General features: G+C 45.3%; 2 protein-coding genes across 6 annotated transcripts in view; both read left to right on the top strand.

The window, feature by feature from the left end:
• The first annotated feature begins 64 nt into the window (after positions 1–64).
• On the top strand, positions 65–20,174 carry ago1 (argonaute RISC component 1). Of its 4 annotated transcripts, none has more exons than XM_071383274.1 (19): positions 65–658; positions 4,924–5,110; positions 6,444–6,564; positions 6,735–6,916; positions 7,499–7,635; positions 8,621–8,770; positions 9,608–9,695; positions 10,013–10,160; positions 10,261–10,380; positions 10,654–10,776; positions 12,706–12,869; positions 13,258–13,442; positions 14,227–14,386; positions 14,586–14,676; positions 15,461–15,655; positions 15,975–16,109; positions 16,284–16,385; positions 16,963–17,162; positions 17,398–20,174. In XM_071383274.1, exons 1-19 carry the CDS (start codon positions 634–636, stop codon positions 17,504–17,506), a joined length of 2,622 nt encoding a protein of 873 aa, XP_071239375.1. In that variant the 5' UTR covers positions 65–633; the 3' UTR covers positions 17,507–20,174. The 4 variants fall into 4 exon arrangements, with proteins under 4 accessions (XP_071239375.1, XP_071239374.1, XP_071239376.1 ...); XM_071383273.1 differs by having other exon boundaries at positions 8,621–8,774; positions 9,591–9,695; XM_071383275.1 differs by having other exon boundaries at positions 66–658; positions 8,621–8,755.
• A 90-nt stretch (positions 20,175–20,264) lies between these two features.
• The window catches only part of LOC139564058 (protein argonaute-3), a 49,306-nt gene continuing 47,477 nt past the window's right edge, over positions 20,265–22,093 (top strand). For both annotated transcript variants that reach the window (XM_071383278.1, XM_071383277.1), the window contains exon 1: positions 20,265–21,636. In XM_071383278.1, coding sequence (XP_071239379.1) covers positions 21,618–21,636 — 19 coding nt within the window. In that variant the 5' untranslated portion in view covers positions 20,265–21,617. The remainder of the gene's footprint in view (positions 21,637–22,093) is intronic.

The raw sequence follows: 22,093 nt of genomic DNA, 5'->3' as shown, positions 1-22,093 counted from the left end.
GATTATTTTAATTTCCAGTGTAGTGCTAGGGCAAATCCCAAAACGTGCACCCCTTTGGGTACCCAGGACCAAGTTTGGGAAACGCTGGTAGGGTAAGGACGTCCCAAGAATTCCGGATAGCACTAACCATGTACAGCTCAGCTGCTACACCAAGATAACCCGTACAGCCGCCTCCAGTAGAGGGCGACTACAACAATTCGTCTACAGAATGCAACATCCTTGGGACGTCAAAGAAGAGGTTACAGAAGGGGGGGGCTGGCCCTTTTTTGTTCCGCTGGAGAATCGTGCTTGAACGGTGAGCAGGAGCATAACAGACCGATAAGAAAGCATAGTGCCACGGACAATCTTATCAGGCCAGGCAAAGAGCGTTCAACCCGGTGGAAAGAAGAACGACGCAAGGTATCACACAAGAGCCGTTCAGCAGCGGTTTTTGGGTTATCAGACAGGCAGCTTTTGTCGTTACAACTCTGTGTGTCTGGGGGTACTGGAAGGGGTGGGGGTTTAGCCAGTACGGAGAAGACTACACGCCGAGAGGAGGGGGCTGGAAGTCTGAAACTCTTCCAGCCTGAAAGGGCCGGCGCTGTGGCCATAGAACCCTGGACTGTCTAGTGCCCGCGCGGTTAAGTGGATGGGATGGAGCCGGGACCGTCTGGCGCTGGTAGGTCTCTCTCTTTTCTCTGTCAGGGGTTGAATTGTTGCTTATCTTCAGCTATAGCAGCAGATGGTAACATGCAATTGCCCACATTTTTGAAAACGGGCGTCATATCTGGTGCAGCATTCTCTTATGCTAGCTGGCTGGCTGAAAACCCCGTCCATCACAACGATTGTGGGTCTTTTTCAACCATAGCTCGTGCACTATTCGAAATTACTTATCATAGCGAGATACGGGTCTTTTGGTGCACTGACAATGTCCAGGGTCAGGGGCGGGGGCAGGGGGCCGTGGGAATCTCTGGCGTGGAGACACGAGGTAAAGCCCGCCTTCACTAGTCAGCACCCCTCTCACTCACACACCCCAAATACGAGACTGTCTGTTTTGGCAGTCTGTTCTACATACATTTTTAGAATGATAGAAAAGTGCACTGATCCAAATGTTATGTATTCACACGCCACCAAAATGAATCCACAATGAACTAACTCAAGTCTATGTGAACACCACAATTAGTTATGTATTTGAATACTGCAATGAGTGGCTATTGGACTTACGTTGTGATTTTTTAAAATAAAATAAAAAATATATATTTTTACATTTATTTAACTAGGTAGGTCAGTTAAGAACAAATTCTTATTTTCAATGACGGCCTAGGAACAGCGGGTTAACTGCCTTGTTCCGGGGCAGAACGACAGATCTTTACCATGTCAGCTCAGGGATTCAATCTAGCAACCTTTCGGTTACTAGTCCAACGATCGAGACTACCTGCCGCCCCATTATTATTATTTAGATTAGTACATGCTATAGAAATTAAACCACACCTCCATGGAACCTTTGGTGCCAACATTTTTACATCAAGGTCATTCCAATTTAATGTTCATATTGGGTAATGCTAGAGTTATTTACATTTTAGTAATTTAGCAGACCCTCTTATCCAGAGCGACTTACAGTTAATGTATTCATCTTAAAATAGCTAGGTGGGAAAGCCACATATCTTAGTCATAGTACGTACATTTTTCCTCAAAGGAGTTCTCAGCAAAGTCCGTGCTAGTAGCGGTGGGGGGGTTAGGGTTAGAGGGGGGAGTCAAGTGTCAGTGTTAGTTCACGAAAGGCTAGTTATGGCATATCAAAAAGCACGTGGTGTTTCACTTTTGTTACTTAGTTAAAGTGGGCAGACAGCCATACAACTCTAAATATTATGATGACCTGTGATATTATGACGCTGTGCTTTAGTCTGGTCTGAAGTCCAGTCTGTGCATAATCAATGGTCCCCGGGTATTAGTGTAAATCACAGTTATGTTTGCAAAAATGTACTGTCATTCAAATGGAGTAGGCCTATCGTTTGACAGCTTGTTGACACTTAAGTATGGAGTTGTTTGTTTTTAGAGGGGGGGAGGGGGACAAACAGCTAATGACCCCCAGACCCGCCCATCTCCAGAAGTCTTCTTCTCTGACCAAAGCTACATATTCTTTGTTGTGTATCTTTACTCAACTACATTGACTGACTGGCCCCCAGATTTGGGACTAGTAGGATTTTACTGAACATCCTATAGGACACCATTTACACATTAATATTAGTCAGTTAATCAGTAACACATAAAGGAAAATTCCGCTCAATCTATCTTTTGGTATTTGTTTCATTAGTCCACTGTTGATCATATGATGCAAAACGCAGCATACTGTGACACATTCTGTATTTTGAAAGGTCTATATCTTGAAAACTTGATTGCTGACATGCAAAACATTTTGGGACTGTATCAACAGTGGAATGATGAAACAAATACCAAAATTATAGTTGGAGTTTCCTTAAAATTGCTGCATTGGACCTTTAATCTCAATATCAAATCATTTCTGGCAAGCAATTAAGTACCTTACTGTGATTGATTTAAATTAAAATGGTAAAAAATGAACGAAAATAGCTTCTTAGAAAAATGTAATCGCTCAAGCAAATATTTAGCTAGGACTGACTGGGAGTGGGGCCTAATTGGAGGAGCCTAATGGGAAGGATGTATAACCTGAAAAATAGCTCTTATTGGCAGCGAGAAGGACAAACTGTCTTTGCTACTGGCCTATTAGCTTATACCATCTGATGTCACCGGGCGGTCCAAAAACCCCACCCAGCCAAACAAGCTGACATTTCAGGCGGTCTTTTCAAACAGCTCTTACACTAAAATGCATTATCAGAATTTTTCCAACCTCAGTGAGGAAATATTAAAAAAAACACAGGAAAATCACGTGTTTGACTGCACTGCCCCATTTAACACTGACTCTGTCCTACTCTGTCCTCAAGACTAGAGTTAAGCTACTAGAATGTTTTATACCTGTACCTCAGGACAGTTTGAATACTTATCTGAACCTAAACCTATAAATAGTTAACTCTTGGCTATATCACCATTCCAGACAACTATTAGACACGGGATCATCTCTGGTGATGTCAGCAGGAAATGGATGTGGGAATAGTGTGTGTAATTCCATGTTTCAATGATAAAGGAACCCGGCCTAAACCAGACTCCAGGGAGAAACACACACACAGTTGACGTGGAATGGGCCCTAGTGCCAGGGAAAGACTGCTATTGTCTGGGGATGTGTGATCCCTGGCTCCACTTCTCACCATCTGCCTACACTGGGGCGGGCTGCCGGTGACGTGTGTGTGTCTGCAATTGTGCGTGTGTGTCAGTGTGTTTAGTCTACTTTGTGTCAAGACTGTTGAGATTTATGCCGTAGGCGTAACAAACACACCTTCAGTAGAATCTACCTAGTCTTAAGTTGTTTATCATGCCAGATTGCCAGTCCGTAGTTGGCTGCTTTTTCAAGGCCTAGTGAGCGTATACATCCTTGACTGACTGCTATGCTTGACTACAGGATTTCCAATGCTTGCCTTTTAAACCACAAGCTCTCCGCTCAGCTATAGGCCTCGCATGTGAGAGAGGTTAATGACTGGGGAGGAGGCCGCTCAGACCTAATGTGGAAACACTAACGCTGCTTCAGGATGAAAAAGGCCAAGGTCCTACACACACACACACACACACTACCACTCCACCCACCACCCCTCCAGGTTTCCTGATCTCCATGACAATGCCAGTGTTGCTGTGGAGTCTCCATGGTAAGGCTGGGAATGTTGGGGGGGACCCCTGTGTTTGTGTGTGTGGTAGTGGGGGCTCTCCCTCGCCCCCCTGTCTGTGTGATGGAGGAGGAGGGCAGCTGGGGTCTTTGTTGTGATTGTGAGAGGGCTGTTCTCTGGGGAAGCAGAGGTTAAGACATGGGCTGGGCAGGGCTGGGCTGGGCCCCCTCTCATGCAGGGAGGAAGGCAGGAGGCTCACATTTTACCAGGCCTACACCTGTTGAACTTCACATACTTGTGTTCCTCACTGCAATGCACTAGTTAGTGCACATGCAGTTTGTATTGTATTCACTCTCTGCTCAGTACCAAAGTTTCAAATTATGTTTGAAAAGAGGCTAGCAGTAGAATTCATGTCAAACGAAAACATCTCAAATGCAGACTTTTCGTCGTCTTCCCGTGACCGTTGGATTGTATACCTATGCTACTATCGCTAACTAAGGCAAATTTGTGATCGTTCCATCTCATGTAGGCTGAGGTCATTTTGATTATTTTCAATACAAAATCAAACTAGAAGCCCTTGTGAGGCTAGCCTACTCCTCCGCTAGCAGTTTCTCACCCTGCCTGCGTGTTTAAGGAAATGTCTATCTTTCTTTCAGTGTCTGTCTGGCTTGGTGTATCCAGCGTCGCCCTAATGTATTCTTTTTCTCTCTCACCCTTAATTCTCATTGAACCACCAACCACCCCTCTCCCCTTCTCTTTCGTTCACACCCTCCCTCCTCTCACCCTAATCGCTTTGTTCCTTCTCCCCCCTCTCCCGCTATTATCCCTCGTCAATATCCTCGTCTCGTGTCACCCATTCCTTCATTCTTTATCCCCATATTTTGCTGCTCAAACTTTTCCTTCCTGTCCGTCTGTTGCTCTTTTCTTCCTCTCTATGTCTTCCTGACTCGTCATCCCACTCATGCCCCCTCTCTCTGCCCATCATCACATGCCCCCTCTCTGCCCATGCCCCCACTCTCTGTCCATCATTACATGTCCATGCCCCCCCTTTCTGTCCATCATTACATGCCCATGCCCCCCCCCTCTCTGCCCATCATCATATGCCCATGCTCACTTTTCTTTCCTCATTACTCCATTTATTTCCTCATCTCCCATACCCACATCCCTACCGTTTCTGCCCTTGCCTAACCATCCGACACCTCTGCCCCTCCAGTGCCCATGGGGCCCTTCCCCCCACCCCTGCAGCAGGTGTTCCAGGCACCCCGCCGGCCGGGCATGGGCACGGTGGGCAAGCCCATCAAGCTGCTGGCCAACTACTTTGAGGTGGAGATCCCCAAGATGGACGTGTTCCACTACGAGGTGGACATCAAGCCTGACAAGTGCCCCCGACGGGTCAACAGGTAGAGTAACGTGCCACCCTACATAGTCTCGTGTACCACACCTCGTCCCCTGTGGGCAATAGCCTGGGGATTGAGGTTACCCAACTCAACACCTGTCACCCAGGTGTCCCCAACTATAAGTGAAGCAGTGGTCCACTTGATCACTAACATTTCCCCAATGTTTTTAAGAACCACAGAATATGCACTGTAGAACTGAGCCATAGCCAGAACTCGGAGGACCACACTCTATGTAGAAGTCTGTAGAGGTCAAACAACTTCTCAAGATGATTCAGAGAGAGACTCACAGTTCATTAGCACACCATGACTATGACTCTCTAGTCCAGTATCCACCATTATCTAGCCAGGATATGATTAATGGTCTTCGAGAGATCCCCATTGTAGGGTGGTCATCATTGGCCAATCCATTCCATTCATTTCAATGGTTGGCCAATTGAGCCGCCTGCGTTTCTTTCCTTTGATTTGACTGAGGATTTCAGCCTTTGTACAACCTCGTAGAGTGTAACTCAACTGTTTTATATCGAACCACAACAAAAAAAGCATCTCACTCTCTTTCTCTCTCTCTCTCTCTTTTACTTGATTAACAGAAAAGCTGAGTCAAATCCGAAGTTTTACTTTGCCCGATGAAAATGTTCCATACGAAGTACACACACCGAACACATCTTAGAGCTTCCTGCTTCGTTCTTACTTAGTAGGAGTTTTTTTTTTCTCAAACAAAGGGTCCATGAGGCATGCGAAAGGTCAACCCCACATGACCTCTCCTTTTCAAACCCGTCCACTCTACCCCCACACTTAGACGAAAGCCAAGGCACCATGTATTCAGGGGTGCTGTGGCCCCACAGCTACCTCCCTTTGTCCTAGGGATTCCCCCACGACCATGAGACCATCACCTCTCACCAGCTGTATCCTGCTTGATCCATAACCAATCCAATCGGGTCTTCCCTGCTCCCCAAAAAAACACCCATCCTAAATCCAGATTTCTGATAGGATGTTGGGTTTAATTTGGACCACTACATTTGTTGACAGATGGTAGTCTTTTGTGGTTTTGTCACCTCTGATGGCCATGATTCGATTTATTGCCTACCTCATGCCTTTTGCACACATTGTATATAGATTCTCTTTTTTTCTACCATGTTATTGACTTGTTTATTGTTTACTCCATGTGTAACTCTGTGTTGTCTGTTCACACTGCTATGCTTTATCTTGGCCAGGTCGCAGTTGCAAATGAGAACTTGTTCTCAACTAGCCTACCTGGTTAAATAAAGGTGAAATAAAAAAATAAATAAAAATAAAAATGGTGAACCTGGTGTGTTTGACTCTGTGTCGCCCCCTGCAGGGAAGTGGTGGAATACATGGTGCAGCACTTCAAGCCCCAGCTCTTTGGCGACAGGAAGCCGGTGTACGACGGCAAGAAGAATATCTATACGGTGCTAGCGCTTCCTATCGGAAGTGAGAAGGTAGGCATAAGGGAGAGAAAGTGTGTACTATACATTTTGAGCAAGTCCCCTTCTACTCCCGTCTGTCCATTTCTTTATCCTGTAACCCCCCTCCCATCTCCCCTCCGCCTACACTCTCCTCCATCGCTCCATTTTCTGCTCTTGCTCATCCCCCCTCTTTCTCCCTGAAGGTGGACTTTGAGGTGACTATCCCCGGGGAGGGGAAGGATCGTATCTTCAAGGTGTCTATCCGCTTCCTGGCCACGGTGTCATGGCGTCTGCTCCAGGAGACACTGGTCAGCGGGCGCCTGCAGGTCCCCCTGGACTCTGTCCAAGCCCTGGATGTGGCCATGCGCCACCTAGCCTCCATGAGGTACGATACACTGTGTACACTAAGCACATCCACCAGTGTACACACACACACACACACAAATGCAAACGCACACACTATGAAAGCAAGGGCAGAGAAGCGTGTAGCTAATTGCAAAGCTAGGATCTATGATGCACAAACAGTCAGAACACACAGCACACTCGCCACAGGACACACCTCTGTGTGCATGTTGTCTTCAAACTGATTGAAAGGCATATGTTTGCCTTGAGGTGTGAATATTTTGTTATTTTGGATTTTTAAAAATCTCTAATAATAGCAAGACATTCCTATCAAACTTGTTGAACAGCGATTTAGTTTTAGATTCTGTTATATTTACATATCTAGAGGAGATGACAGGAACAACAGATGCCTGATAGCTGAGAACTGTGTAAAGGTGTCACATGAACTAAATCTAATAATCAGACATTGACTTGGAGGCTTGACTAGATCAGACAAGCTGTTGAATCATTCTGAGCTTATGTCTGCGAAGCCTTATAGGTGACACATACTTACTGGACATTGAGTCATGCTCTGGTGCTGAGACTCAAATGAGTCATTCTCCATAATGTCATTTTTGTCATCTAGGTACACTCCGGTGGGACGATCATTCTTCTCTCCACCTGAAGGATACTACCATCCCCTGGGAGGGGGGAGAGAGGTGTGGTTTGGTTTCCATCAGTCTGTACGCCCCGCCATGTGGAAAATGATGCTCAATATTGATGGTGAGTCGGCTGAGTCCCACCAGGCAACATATACTCGAGGGTATGAAGTCACATGAAGTCACAGACCTGCATAAAAAGTTGCATTTACATGATGGAATGAAAATCTGATCACGAGGTTATATGTTACGCTCCTCCGCTCTCTCCACTGGCTTCCAGTTGAAGCTCGCATCCGCTACAAGACCATGGTGCTTGCCTACGGAGCTGTGAGGGGAACGGCACCTCCGTACCTTCAGGCTCTGATCAGGCCCTACACCCAAACAAGGGCACTGCGTTCATCCACCTCTGGCCTGCTCGCCTCCCTACCTCTGAGGAAGTACAGTTCCCGCTCAGCCCAGTCAAAACTGTTCGCTGCTCTGGCACCCCAATGGTGGAACAAACTCCCTCACGACGCCAGGTCAGCGGAGTCAATCACCACCTTCCGGAGACACCTGAAACCCCACCTCTTTAAGGAATACCTAGGATAGGATAAAGTAATCCTTCTAACCCCCCCCCCCCCCTTAAAAGAGTTAGATGCACTATTGTAAAGTGGTTGTTCCACTGGATATCATAAGGTGAATGCACCAATTTGTAAGTCGCTCTGGATAAGAGCGTCTGCTAAATGACTTAAATGTAAATGTAATGTTAGGTCTGCTCTTAAAGTTACATTCACAGTGGTCTATGATTTAACATCTGTTTTGTGTGGTGTAAAAATTCACTGCAGATCAATGTTTAGAAACAAATTCATTCTATACTATTGGGTTGTGTTCATTAGGCACCAAATGGAAGAAAACGGACCGAAACAGGCGGGAACTAAGTGGATTTGTCCTATAAGAAACTCTCATTTTCCTTTTCCGCTGAAACATTTTCAGATATGTTTTCCCTTGCATGCCCTAGCGAACACAACCCAATGCTTAGGAATAACATAATCCTATACCACTGGGCTTCTGTCTCCGCTGCACTTCACTTCCATTCAGACTGAATGCATTACTTACCCCTCTCCCTCTAGTGTCTGCCACGGCCTTCTACAAAGCCCAGCCGGTGATCGAGTTCATGTGTGAAGTCCTGGACATCCGCAACATAGACGAGCAGCCCAAGACCCTGACCGACTCGCAGAGGGTCCGCTTCACCAAGGAGATCAAAGGTGGGCCGTTGAACAGTGAGTGAGTACCTTCCACACGCCATGCCGCCTGCCTCTCACCCCCTCAGACGATCCCCTCACGTCACTCCCCACTCCACCACTCAGCTCATCACTCCTTCTCGCACCACTCACTCCTTCTCGCACCACTCACTCCTTCTCGCACCACTCACTCCTTCTCGCACCACTCACTCCTTCTCGCACCACTCACTCCTTCTCGCACCACTCACTCCTTCTCGCACCACTCACTCCTTCTCGCACCACTCACTCCTTCTCGCACCACTCACTCCTTCTCGCACCACTCACTCCTTCTCGCACCACTCACTCCTTCTCGCACCACTCACTCCTTCTCGCACCACTCACTCCTTCTCGCACCACTCACTCCTTCTCCCACCACTCCACTCATCCACCACTCACTTCACTCATTCTCTTATCTTATCTTCTCTGACTCACTCACTCACTCACTCCTCCATTTCCTTTTCTCCACCTTCTCTTTGACGTTCATCCTAATGCGTCCTTCTCTCCACCACGCCCCCTGTTATTTTCTACCCCAGGAGTCTCCCCAGAATGTTTTAAATTTCTATAAAACAGCGTGATTGAAAGCACTATTATACGTTTTGTATGAGTCTTCCTAAAGAAATACATTTGAAAGGCCACACGATGGCGCTAAAGAGTAAAGCGTGAACGACTGAAAGACTGGTGCAGCAGCGCCTCTGTGCACACAGCCTATGGGGAGAACTCTGATGTCCTTCCCTTCTCCTCCACCCTCTGCCCATCTACGTCTGTCCCCGTGCCGTCACTACTGCTGGCTCTTATCTTTGTGTGTGTCTGTGCCCTGCTGTCGGTGGGCGTTACCAGGTCTGAAGGTGGAGGTGACCCACTGCGGTCAGATGAAGAGGAAGTACCGCGTCTGCAACGTCACGCGACGCCCCGCCAGCCACCAGACGTGAGTAGCGTCACACGGTTGACCCTACTGATGCTCCCCGGAGAAGGGATGTTTTGGGTGGATGATATGTCTGAGAGAATTCCAATAAAAGTCATGACCCATAAATCACCTGTGTCAGTTGGGATATTGGTCTTTGTGATTCTGAGTACAGATATGGTCCGTGACAAGGATGGATGTTTTTTTATTATCCACATTTTTTCTAGCATTTAGCGAAGACACCAGTGGTTTTCTCGAGGCGCTTGCATCAATGTGAGGTGTGACTATTCTCAGGTAGCTGTGTTAGTCATTTAACACCTTTATCACACATTCCCTACCAGATTTCCCCTGCAGCTTGAGAGTGGACAGACAGTAGAATGTACGGTAGCTCAGTACTTCAAGCAGAAGTACAATCTGCAGCTCAAGTATCCCCACCTGCCCTGCCTCCAGGTGGGACAGGAGCAGAAGCACACCTACCTGCCCCTGGAGGTAAGAAACATTCAATCCAATCCAGTTGCTTTCTGTACTTGAGAAGGAAATTCCTGCTTATATAATATGCTCAATGGTTTTTGGTTTTGTGTCCCTGCAGGTGTGTAACATAGTAGCAGGGCAGCGCTGCATCAAGAAACTGACAGATAATCAGACGTCCACTATGATCAAAGCCACGGCTCGCTCTGCACCTGACAGACAGGAGGAGATCAGCCGGCTGGTGAGTCAGTGGTGTCGCCTGGTGGCTGGAGGCTGCAATGCGAAACTACCAGCTATGAGCATGAGAATTGGCATTAATGAATTTAACAGACCATCCAACACAGATGAACACACTACTACTAGACTTGAGGGAAAAGATTTTACATAGTAAATTACTTCCTATTATTTTCTCCACAGATTAGATGTGAATTGACAGCACAGCATTGTGCAGTGTGAATGTGACACGAGAGAATGAATAACACATATCCTATCTGTTGTCCCCGTCTGTCCACAGATGAAAAATGCCAACTTTAACCTGGACCCGTACATCCAGGAGTTTGGGATCAAGGTGAAGGATGAGATGGCGGAGGTGACGGGAAGGGTGCTGCCTGCCCCTATCCTACAGTATGGAGGACGGGTAAGAGACATCACGCTTCTAGTACAGCCACATTAAGCATCCTTTCAATTCTGTGTACTTAGTGCAAAAAATAAAAATGCTGTGTACTTGGTCCAGCAGGGTAAATGGAGGAGTAATTAATTTGCTACTCGCATTGGGCTCAATTCTTTTAGCACAATTTACTGTCCAGATATATATACACACTACCGTTCGAAAGTTTGGGGTCACTTAGAAATGTCCTTGTTTTTGAAAGAAAAGCAATTTGTTTTGTCACATTGTCAATGTTGTAAATGACTATTGTAGCTGGAAACAGCTGATTTTAAAGGAATATCTACATAGGTGTACAGAGACCCATTATCAGCAACCATCACTCCTGTGTTCCAATGGCACGTTGTGTTAGCTAATCCAAGTTTGTAATTTTAAAAGGCTAATTGATCATTAGAAAACCCTTTTGCAATTATGTTAGCACAGCTGAAAACTGTTGTTCTAATTAAAGAATCAATGAAACTGGCCTTCTTTAGACTAGTTGAGTATCTGGAGCATCAGTATTTGTGGGTTTGATTACAGGCTCAAAATGGCCAGAAACAAAGACTTTCTTATGAAACTCGTCAGTCTATTCTTGTTCTGAGAAATTAAGGCTATTCCATGCGAGAAATTGCCAAGAAACTTAAGATTTCGTACAACGCGGTGTACAGAACAGCGCATACTGGCTCTAACCAGAATAGAAAGAGGAGTGGGAGGCCCCAGTGCACAACGTGCCATTGGAACACAGGAGTGATGGTTGCTGATAATGCGCCTCTGTACGCCTATGTAGATATTCCATTCAAAATCAGCCATTTCCAGCTACAATAGTCAGTGTACACTGTATTTCTGATCAATTTGATGTTATTTTAATGGACCAAAAATGTGCTTTTCTTTCAAAAACAAGGACATTTTCTAAGTGACCCCAAACTTTTGAACGGTAGTGTATATGACAGTAACAGCAGGAGTAGCCCACACAGCTACTCACCAGTAGGCTATAGAGTGGTGAGGAGGACTTCACCATTCATTTTCTGGATTCATGTTCACTCAAACATCGTTTTTTAAGATTTGTTTTACGATTGACAGTTACTGCTGATTTCGGGATTGTATATCGATTCGCTCTCCTTAAATATGTCATCTGACGTATTCGTTTTAGTCTCTGAATTGTTTAATCAAACTTTTCGCTGCCATTTCCTGATATCAGGGTATAAAAACTGCAATTCATCTCCTGAATTAATGTCGTGTGCATGTGCGCCCAGCTATATCCTGTTAGTTTTCGTCCTCATTGCCAAACTTCATAAATACTGTACCCTCAACTTCAAAACTCCTTTGCTAGTTATACAATCATGTAACTAAGAAATTCGCTGGAAAGAAACTTGGGGGGAAAAAATATAATTATTTATTGTGTTGTTGAATAGTCATGGCTGGTTCGATCTGCCGTAAGACAACTGTGGTGAAGAATATCATTTCTACTTAACGCGGATCCAAGTTCAGTTTTGAGATCCACCGGCGTCATTGGCGTAGGTTTAGCTGGACGTTTCTGACAGGTCTTGGAACTGTGACAACGGGTAGCCTCTCCCCGCTTTGCTTGAGGGGATATGTAGTGATTTTGCCAACACAGCCATGTACACAGTCTTGTACCCTTAACCTTTTTATAAACTGAATACTGTTGATTTAAATCAGACCTTGTTAGTTTTATGAGTAATCCAGGAATGCCACAAGTTAATTGACACGAGAAAACCCAAGAAAATAGCAACTCGACAGAGCACCAACGGCTACGATGAATGACTAAATTACTTCCGGACACAGAGTCCACAGAGTTCCTGCTCACCACTCTATATCAAACCAGGCTTCAGAAGTCAGTCCCCACTATAGTAGTTGTGGATTTCACAGAGTGCAAACAGCCCTGACATTGATCTGGTTCTGAAGCTTTTGTCTCCCACCTGTTCCACCTCACAGAACCGGGCCATCGCCACGCCCAACCAAGGGGTGTGGGACATGAGGGGAAAGCAGTTCTACAACGGTATTGAGATCAAGGTGTGGGCCATCGCCTGCTTCGCCCCCCAGAAACAGTGTCGGGAGGAGGTGCTCAAGTAAGTACCCTTCTGGGAGTCGGGTTAGTGTGGGTATCTTCAGGCATCGTATTAGAGATTCCTGTCAGTGCAACAATATCTAAAGATAAAATATTTGCTTTTCTAGGTAGTTTTGTGTGTTAGAATAGTGTTATTTGTTTTATATTTCAAGATTTACTTGCTGTGGTATGTATGGGTTGTGTTCATTAGTGCACACTATGGGAAACGTTCTAAAATGTTTTGCAATTGGATATGAGCATTCTGTTGGAGAAATCCAGATAATACATCCCTGTTTCAGTGCATTGTCTTCCGTTTGGTGCTTAATAAACACAGTCCTGGACTCCGCAGACAGCACCACCATGTGAACCAGGTTCCTTTCCTAACAAAAAATGTTCACCATTCTCCTCAGGAACTTCACAGACCAGCTGCGTAAGATCTCCAAGGATGCTGGGATGCCCATCCAGGGCCAGCCGTGTTTCTGTAAATACGCCCAGGGAGCTGACAGTGTGGAGCCTATGTTCAGGCACCTGAAGAACACCTACTCTGGACTGCAACTTATCATCGTCATCCTACCTGGAAAGACCCCCGTCTATGGTAAGATTGGCCTTATTCATGCTGAGTTTGAGTTGATTTATTCTTGTTCACAGATAAAACTGAAGAAATGCAGGATTTACATGACTAATAATTGCATATAATTTAAAATGCATAACACATACGTGACATAGAATATTGAACAATTGAAAATATTACAGAACATTTTTCATAAATCCGTGTAGGTAGATGATGGGGAGGAGACCGGTTAAAGAAGGATTTTTAAGCCTTAAGACAATTGAGACATGGATTATGTATGTGTGCCGTTCAGTGTGAATGAGCAAGACAAAAGAGTTCCTTTGAACGGGGTATGGTAGTAGGTGCCAGGTGCACCGGTTTGTGTCAAGAACTGCAACGCTGCTGGGTTTTCCACATTCAGCACTTAACATTTTTTTAATAAAAAAATATATATATATTTGACCATTTAAAAAGAAAACAAGCACACACAAAACTTGAAGAAACCATACGTGCACATGAGTAAAATCATGGAGGATAACACACAAAGTCTGGGACTTATTTCCATTGTGGTCCTCTTGATACAAGATAGCTAGGCAAGATCGAACACTGTTGAACGCAGTATGACAGCAAGATAATAAAACAAATAAGATCTATCTCATCATTGCAATTACTTTCCCGTGTGTATCAAGAATGGTCCACCACCGAAAAGACATCCAGCCATCTCGATATTAGGAACGTGTTCTTAATGTTTTGTACTCCATGTATAATAGCTTCCGTTTAGCATTTATGGATCTGTACTTAATTTCTGCCTGTTACTGGTCCTGTGTAGCGGAGGTGAAGAGGGTGGGAGACACTCTCCTAGGAATGGCCACTCAGTGTGTCCAGGTGAAGAACGTGGTGAAGACGTCTCCCCAGACCCTCTCCAACCTCTGCCTCAAGATCAACGTCAAGCTGGGGGGAATCAACAATATCCTGGTGCCCCACCAACGGTAAACTTTCACCAACTCTCTCCACTGGGTTGGGTTCATTATGGCATGCAAAGTCCCTTCCTTTTTCAGTTTGTTTTGTTGCGTTTGGTACCTAATGGATACGAACTTGGTCTTAATGTGCTCTGGGTGGAAACGCATTCATGTATATGAGCACTCTTTAAAATCAGACATTTGTCCCTTCTCCCTTCCTGTCTCACAGGTCAGCAGTGTTCCAGGAGCCTGTCATCTTCCTGGGGGCCGATGTAACACACCCCCCTGCTGGAGATGGGAAGAAACCCTCCATTACCGCTGTAAGGCTGCTTCTCCAATACTACCACTACACAATGTTAACACAAATTATTATGTATTAAGAGTACATCACATTTTAAGAGGGAGGGAAGAGAAGAAGAGGTGGGGAAGAGAATGGCTCAGCACTGACTCAGACAGGGAAGAAATGACGTCACCCCGATCCTCGCAACCCGGGCCTGGCTGTGGTTGGCTGTGTGGTTGCCAAGCGATCATGACAGGCTGTTGAGTCACACAGACCTCTGTATGCGTCTGTATGTGCTTCTGTGGGTGTGTGTCTGCGCTTACAGAGGCGGTCAGGAAGGATGACCGTTTTTCTCACAATAACAAGGCGTAAGGCTACAAGGTTACTGTTATAGATACTGACGACACAGAGCTTCCCACACCGCCTATCCTGTGCCTCTAGAGGATGCTAGTGCTCACGTTGTATCATTGGCTAGAGGTGAATCATAGAACACTGAATTAAATATTGATGTTTTGGGTCGTCAATCTTTATTTTTCAGCTCATCTCTGTATTTTCAAAGTTTTTGATTTTTAGGAGTGGTTTCTGAGTTTTGGGCCTGGATTCACAAAGAGTCTGAGTAGTAGCGCTGATATAGGATCAGTTGCCTTTTGGCTAATAGTGAATAAGATTTACGTGGACAGGGGGGACCAGATCATAGATCATCACTCTTACTCTGAGATGCTTTCTGAATACAGGCCCTAGTCTGTGTCTGCATGGCTAGTCCCCTCATTTCTCTTTTATTCTCATCCCTCTCTCCTATTTTTTTTAATTTTCTCTCCCTCCAGGTGGTAGGCAGTATGGACGCCCACCCCAGCAGGTACTGTGCCACAGTCAGGGTCCAGAGGCCCAGACAGGAGATTATCGAAGACCTTTCTTACATGGTGCGAGAGCTGCTGATCCAGTTCTACAAGTCGACCCGCTTCAAGCCGACCAGGATTATCTTCTACAGGGACGGAGTGCCTGAGGGGCAGCTGCCACAGGTACTTACTGGTCTCTGTCGCTGGGGGTTATAAATGGTTGTCAATAGAGATGGGGATCCATTTTTCATTATTTATAAGTGACAGCGTTGGATTGGCCAGATCACTATATTTTCCATCACTTTGACCAATAGGACTAGTAGTTTATAGCAGTAAAGTAATGGTACGTAGTTCATCTCTGAATAAGTATGATTTGATATAGTATAGCGTGACAATAATACACAATACTGGGAAGAGTTATAGAAAGAGAGGAGCAATGCAACTACCTCTAAAGATATCATTTGGACAGATAACGAGTAAATTATATATATTTTTTGCATAGATACTCCACTATGAGCTTCTGGCCATCAGGGATGCGTGCATCAAGCTGGAGAAGGACTACCAGCCTGGTATCACCTACATCGTGGTCCAGAAGCGCCACCACACACGCCTCTTCTGTGCCGACAAGTCTGAGAGAGTGAGTCAACAGTCAGAGCTATTCTAACCATAACTATATCATGCTTTATAGGTTTCAATCTAGAACAGGGGTCTCAAACTATCGGCACGCGGGCCAAATGCGGCCTGTGAGCTTATTTGATGTGGTCTGCGGTTGTAATGAAATATCGTTGTCCTGTATTGTCTTTTTCTGTAGATCGGGAAGAGTGGTAACATTCCTGCAGGGACCACAGTGGACACCAGCATCACTCACCCATTTGAGTTTGACTTCTACCTTTGCAGTCACGCGGGTATACAGGTGAGTGGGGAGGAGCTTCCTGCTGCTGTCCAGCTGTGTTTGTCTAACCTGAGCCATTCTAAACCTCCTGGCTCTTGAGTCACATACAGCTCTTTAACGCTCCTTTGTGGCTCCATGGTTATTTAATTTGTATACTTTTATTATTTATTTAACCATAGAAATCACATTGAGAAATCACATTGAGAGTGATCTCCAACAAAGCAGCATGCATATATTTACACGATACACAACATAAAACATAACAATGAATGTAAGTTAAAACGGTGCATATGAAAAACTTTAAAAGAGCAGGTTTAAAAACATATAGTTAGGGCCCTGTGATTGGCACAATCATGTGACATAGCAAGATTTGATTCTGTATTTTAAGCCTTATTCATGAATGAGAATTACACCAAAGATTAAACAATTGTCTGAGGATGATGCTGGACCACCTGACATGAAAAGCGGACAGTTTGAAGTTAAAGCTTTAAACAAAAGGTTAAAATCCAGGCAAAACACAGGGCCCTAATACTAGTTATTCATGTTTTCAAGTAATCCTCCCCCTCTTGAGTGTTGAAATGGTCTGCCCACTCTGCAGGGGACTAGTCGGCCCTCGCATTACTACGTCCTGTGGGACGACAATCGTTTCACCGCAGACGAGCTGCAAATCCTCACCTACCAGCTGTGCCACACCTACGTGCGCTGTACCCGCTCCGTCTCCATCCCCGCGCCAGCCTACTATGCCCGCCTCGTGGCCTTCCGTGCCCGCTACCATCTGGTGGACAAGGAGCACGACAGGTGAGCATGGTGGTCTAGTTAACGTTTAAAGGGACGTTCCACTTAAATCTGTTGTCAGATGTTTAAGACTTCAAATGTAGTCTAATTGTTAAGATGAATTCAAGTTCCATGCCATCTGTTGTGTAGATCCAGCTGTATGCCTCAACCTAAAATGAATGAAGAAGATAAGCACCATATCATTTCTGGATCTTATTCGGTACTTATTGCGTCCTGTGTCTTTCTGTCCTTACTGTAGTGGGGAGGGCAGCCATGTCTCTGGGCAGAGTAACGGTCGGGACCCCCAGGCTCTGGCCAAGGCGGTGCAGATTCACCACGACACGCTGAGGACCATGTACTTCGCCTGAGCACCACCCCACACCACCATCACCACCACTGTCCTTAAGACTCACCATCCCTCGGTGAGGGGCCCGGGAGCCCACTGGAAGCCTTCCACCTCTCCTCCTCCCTCCATGGCTGTGACCACCCACACACTCCACATACCCTCTCTTGACTGACCCACCACAGCCAAACCACCCCAGTACCAGAACTATACATCCCTCACCTGATCAACCCAGGCAGACTCTGCAGCGTCCTGCACAACGGTTATTATTATCATTGTTGATATTATTAAGTGTTTATTTGTATTTACTTTACCAGGACTGTGTGTTTTTATGTTGACTTTTTTTTTAAAGAAGAGGGGGGGGGGGGGAGGGTATTATTGTATGCGACCTTCCACACTCCTATGTATGCAATACGGAGGGGAGGAAAACGGGCGCTGAGCTGCCCCGAGACTTTTGACTGCCACCACAATGCTGCCTCTTACCTATCCGCACGGCGGATGCCAGTGTTCTGTTCCAAGCCCCTGGTACAACAGGAGTCATGGGGACCCCTGTGCGAGGGAAGGGCGACAAAAAGGACACACTTATAATCGTTTACATTTTTTTATCATGAACTCCATTCTTGTGTTGCCATTTTATTTTTTTATGGCCTTGAGGCGCGCTACGGGATGTATGGTACTTTAGCACTTAGCACTTAGAAATTAGCATGTAGTCAATGCCGCCCACCCTGCACCTAATATGAAGTGTCTGTGTGAGGCTAGCCCTCTGCTCGTAATAGTGGAAATAGAGCAGAGATAGTAAGAGCAGGTGTATTATATCGTAGATACATGAGACTTAAGTCCTTCACTGTATCTGTGCAGGTTGGGGAGTCTCCTCTTAAAATTAGCCAGTAGAGAGAGGCCAATGTAGAAGTTAGAGGGACCATTGCATTGAGTGTATTGAATATACTTGAATATACTCACACCCCATGCACCTAAACCAGCATTATTATTATTAACCAGCCTAATGTGATGCCTACCAATGGAAAAGGGGCACTTATGTAAACAGGAAGATAATCTTTGTCAGAATGCATTTACTCTGCGAAAGGGATTACGAGGCACTTTCTTTACCTGATTGGTTTATGTTACTTCAGAATGGGCAGATTTGTCTTCCCTCAGCCTTCACACACAGGTCTACACCCCCCCCCCCCCCCCCCCCCCCACCTACCTACATAATACATATTCTCACACCTACAACCTCTAAGCTTGCTGAACCAAGCGTAACAGTAGCAATACAAGGTCTTTATCTTGTCTTTGTAGGTGTGAAAGCAGCAAAAAGATGTGGGCCAGAGAACACTGAATGAAAAGTGTTTCTCCCTCACTTTTAGCACTTGACCTTGGCTATATGATCATTCTACACATTCTAGCTACACATTCCAACCTATGTCAATGGGGACGACGTACACACCAATACACTAAGTTGACATACACCTACACACACACTGTACGCACACATAGCGCCTTTTTTTTAAAACATTTTGTACATAGCTTGTCCTACCTACAAACATGGACCACAGCGTCGATCAACACAAGCACACTCATGCCCCCTCACATTCTCCTCCTGAGTGTGTACCGAGCTGCCTCCACGCATGCACTTCCCCCCCTTAAAAGCCCCACATGAATACTTGCCCCCTACTTCCAACACCACCACCCTTTTTCCCCCTATCCATACCCCGCTCAACCCTCTGCCTCAGCTCCCCTCCTCCCAGCCTAGTGTATGATCCCCCATTGGTGCGCTGTGTGCATGGACAACACAGATAGGGGTTTGCGACACAGGTTATTTGGGGGGGTACTTACTCAATATGCCCTGCCTTCACTTCTGATCACTTTCTGACTTTATGAAACGCATGTAACACATTTTTATTATGACTGGATATTCTGAGCCACCTTCTTTCTGTTTTCCTAGAGATAGGAGCTTATTACGCTCACTTTTGCCTGTCAGTCATAGCTTCAGTTGTGTAAACGGTGAACTGAAAGGCTGTTTTCGGTATTGTTGTGATGAGTAGTGTCAGAGTGTATCCTCAAGGGGGTACTATGTGAAAAGTAGTCTGACAACTTTCACTTCTTGGCCTTCAAGCGCCACCAATCATGTCTGATGGGTGGTAGAGCACCTTTTAAGTTGGAAGGGAATGACGATAGAGATTTAATGATATGCCAATGTTTTGGGGATTCATGTTTATGGACTTACGCACTCAAAATGCTTTTGTACACCATTTTACTGACCCCACGTGTCCAAGGTGATTTGTATATAACCTGTAATGAATTTGGGCTCACCAATGTAGCGGGGCCTTTGCAGTTAGGGTTAGTCCCCGGCCCCTCTGTGTTCAAATTCAGCTTGGGTAAGCCCAGCAACACTGATCCAGATGCAGTTCTTATCTTCACTCACTGAAGACACAAAGCACCTTGCAACAGGGGAGAACATGGAATTACCTTGGGAAAAGCATCATGATGAGGACACAAGCGAATCCGCTCCACCCAGCCTCACTGACTAAGCAATATAAAAGCCACTGATCAAGAACAGTCCTTGTCATAGCACTTCTCAATTGGTTGAATGAAAGGACATGGAAGCAACTTATTTTGGCTCTGTATGATGTAATAGTATGGGGACTCTGTTGGGGAGGGCTATTTTTTAAAGAAAATACATTTGTTTTTTATTACTCTTGTTGATTTTTGTTGCATACAGACAAACGTAATGCATTTATGGTCAGTCCTGGAAAACCCAATTGTATATCTGTAGCCTAAATCACATCAGAAAGCTCCAACCACTATCTGAAACCTTAATAGATTTAAAACAAATGTATGTCAGTCTACAGAGAGGAAAAGGGAAACATTTTGACGTAAGAACTGAGATGTTCTCTGTGTTACTGGAATATGATTTATTCCCATTGGCTAAAGTCAAAGCACAGAGTTTGTAAACTGAGGCTCAACATCGCGAGACTTGCAGGAACGCTTGCGAAACTGGTCAGGCAGACCAGGCCGGGCTTCCTTAGTTGTTAATTTTTCGAAATCTAAAGGCACAACCTAGATTCGATTCAATGTCTTAAGTAATTGAACATGTTTTTATTCAGACCTCGTGAAAGTGACAAACTGATTCGTTTTCATTTTCGTCCAAAATAACATTGAGGGGGGTGTCTTTGATTGACGGCGTGCACGTGCGCGAGACAACCGTTAGACCCGATGACGTGTTTCTGCGCATGAGCTTAGCTAGCTAACGTGATCGGGGATTTCTAGTGTAGAAGCAGTTTCTGCCTATCTTCATACTGTACTGTCTTTGGGCGAAGTGCTTCATTTTGACGTTTGGCGTTTCCTATTTGAGATAGAACCCACCTCTTCCTGTCGGTGTCAGAGTAGTAACTTCACCATATTTAGTTGGTCAGAGCCCTACAGAGTTGAGCACAGGCAACCGGGATGAAAATCTTGGTCATATCGGCGAATGCAACCGGGAGTTGACAGCCTAGAAACAGCGAGGCTGGCCGCTGTTGGAAAGTGACATCAGTGGAAACAAGGCTGCACATCAAAACGGGTGCAAGCTGCCTATCGTTAGCAGACTTTGAGTGATAAGTAGCTGTCTATTGTCGGATGAGAATTCGAACTAGTAGTCGTAGGTAGCTAGATGACTAGATAGCTAATTATCGCCAACTAGCAAGCCTTAAACTCGATTTCTTCTGGATGTAAAACTGAATTTATAAGATTTTTATTCAGTAAACTGGTAATAAACTAAAGAGCCCATTGAATCTGCAATTATGATATCTTGACATTGTCTGTTAGCTATGCTTGTCTCAATCCATTTGCTAATCTAACAGCTGGCTAGTTTATCATCGTCGTTGAGGCTCGAGCAAGTATCGCCGTGGCAGTGAATTCTGATTGGATACCTTGATCGACTTGCAGACACCGGGACACGGAAGACACTCATCCAAAGGGACTGGAAAAGGGGCCCGTTTGACAGTGAGCAGAGAAGAGAATTCGGGGGAACCCGTAACAACTCGGTTGCATCGCCTGTGCGGTGTTGTGAACTGCCGATAAACCAGATTGAACCAAGCAAGAGTTCCTGACATTTGACATCTGTGATCCGGGGAGTAAACCGGGCAGGGACCTCATGAATGGAAATCGGAACGACAGGTAATTTGCTGTCATTAGTAAATCATTTTGGCATGATATGAGCAAATTGTTGCATGTTTCCCAACACTGACATTGCAACACAAGCAGAAAAAAAGGTATTACCAGCCAAAAAAATAAACGTATTTGATTCCTAGTTAGCCAGCCAATGTGAGTGTTTTTTTTGGTCCATGTCAATTTCCTTAAGACACAACGCCAACCCACAGGTGTTGGTTGAGGTGTCTCGTTCGTGGCTAGCTGCTTTTAACTACGCTAATATTTACACTCTAGAATTGCTAGTAATTAGCTTGCAAAAAAACTGAATAGTCCGCTGGAAGCCAGAAGTTAAATCAAATGTCATTTCAATTTACCCTGCCGATTGTCCTTATGCAGGGGGGAAATTGAGAAAAAACATCGAAAATAACAAATTTAAACATACTTCTCTAACTTGGGTCTGTTTTCTGCTGGCTTCATGTTAAAA

Source organism: Salvelinus alpinus, chromosome 35 (genome assembly GCF_045679555.1).
Source record: "Salvelinus alpinus chromosome 35, SLU_Salpinus.1, whole genome shotgun sequence".
Lineage (NCBI taxonomy): Eukaryota > Metazoa > Chordata > Actinopteri > Salmoniformes > Salmonidae > Salvelinus > Salvelinus alpinus.
This window is presented reverse-complemented; position numbering and strand designations above follow the sequence as displayed.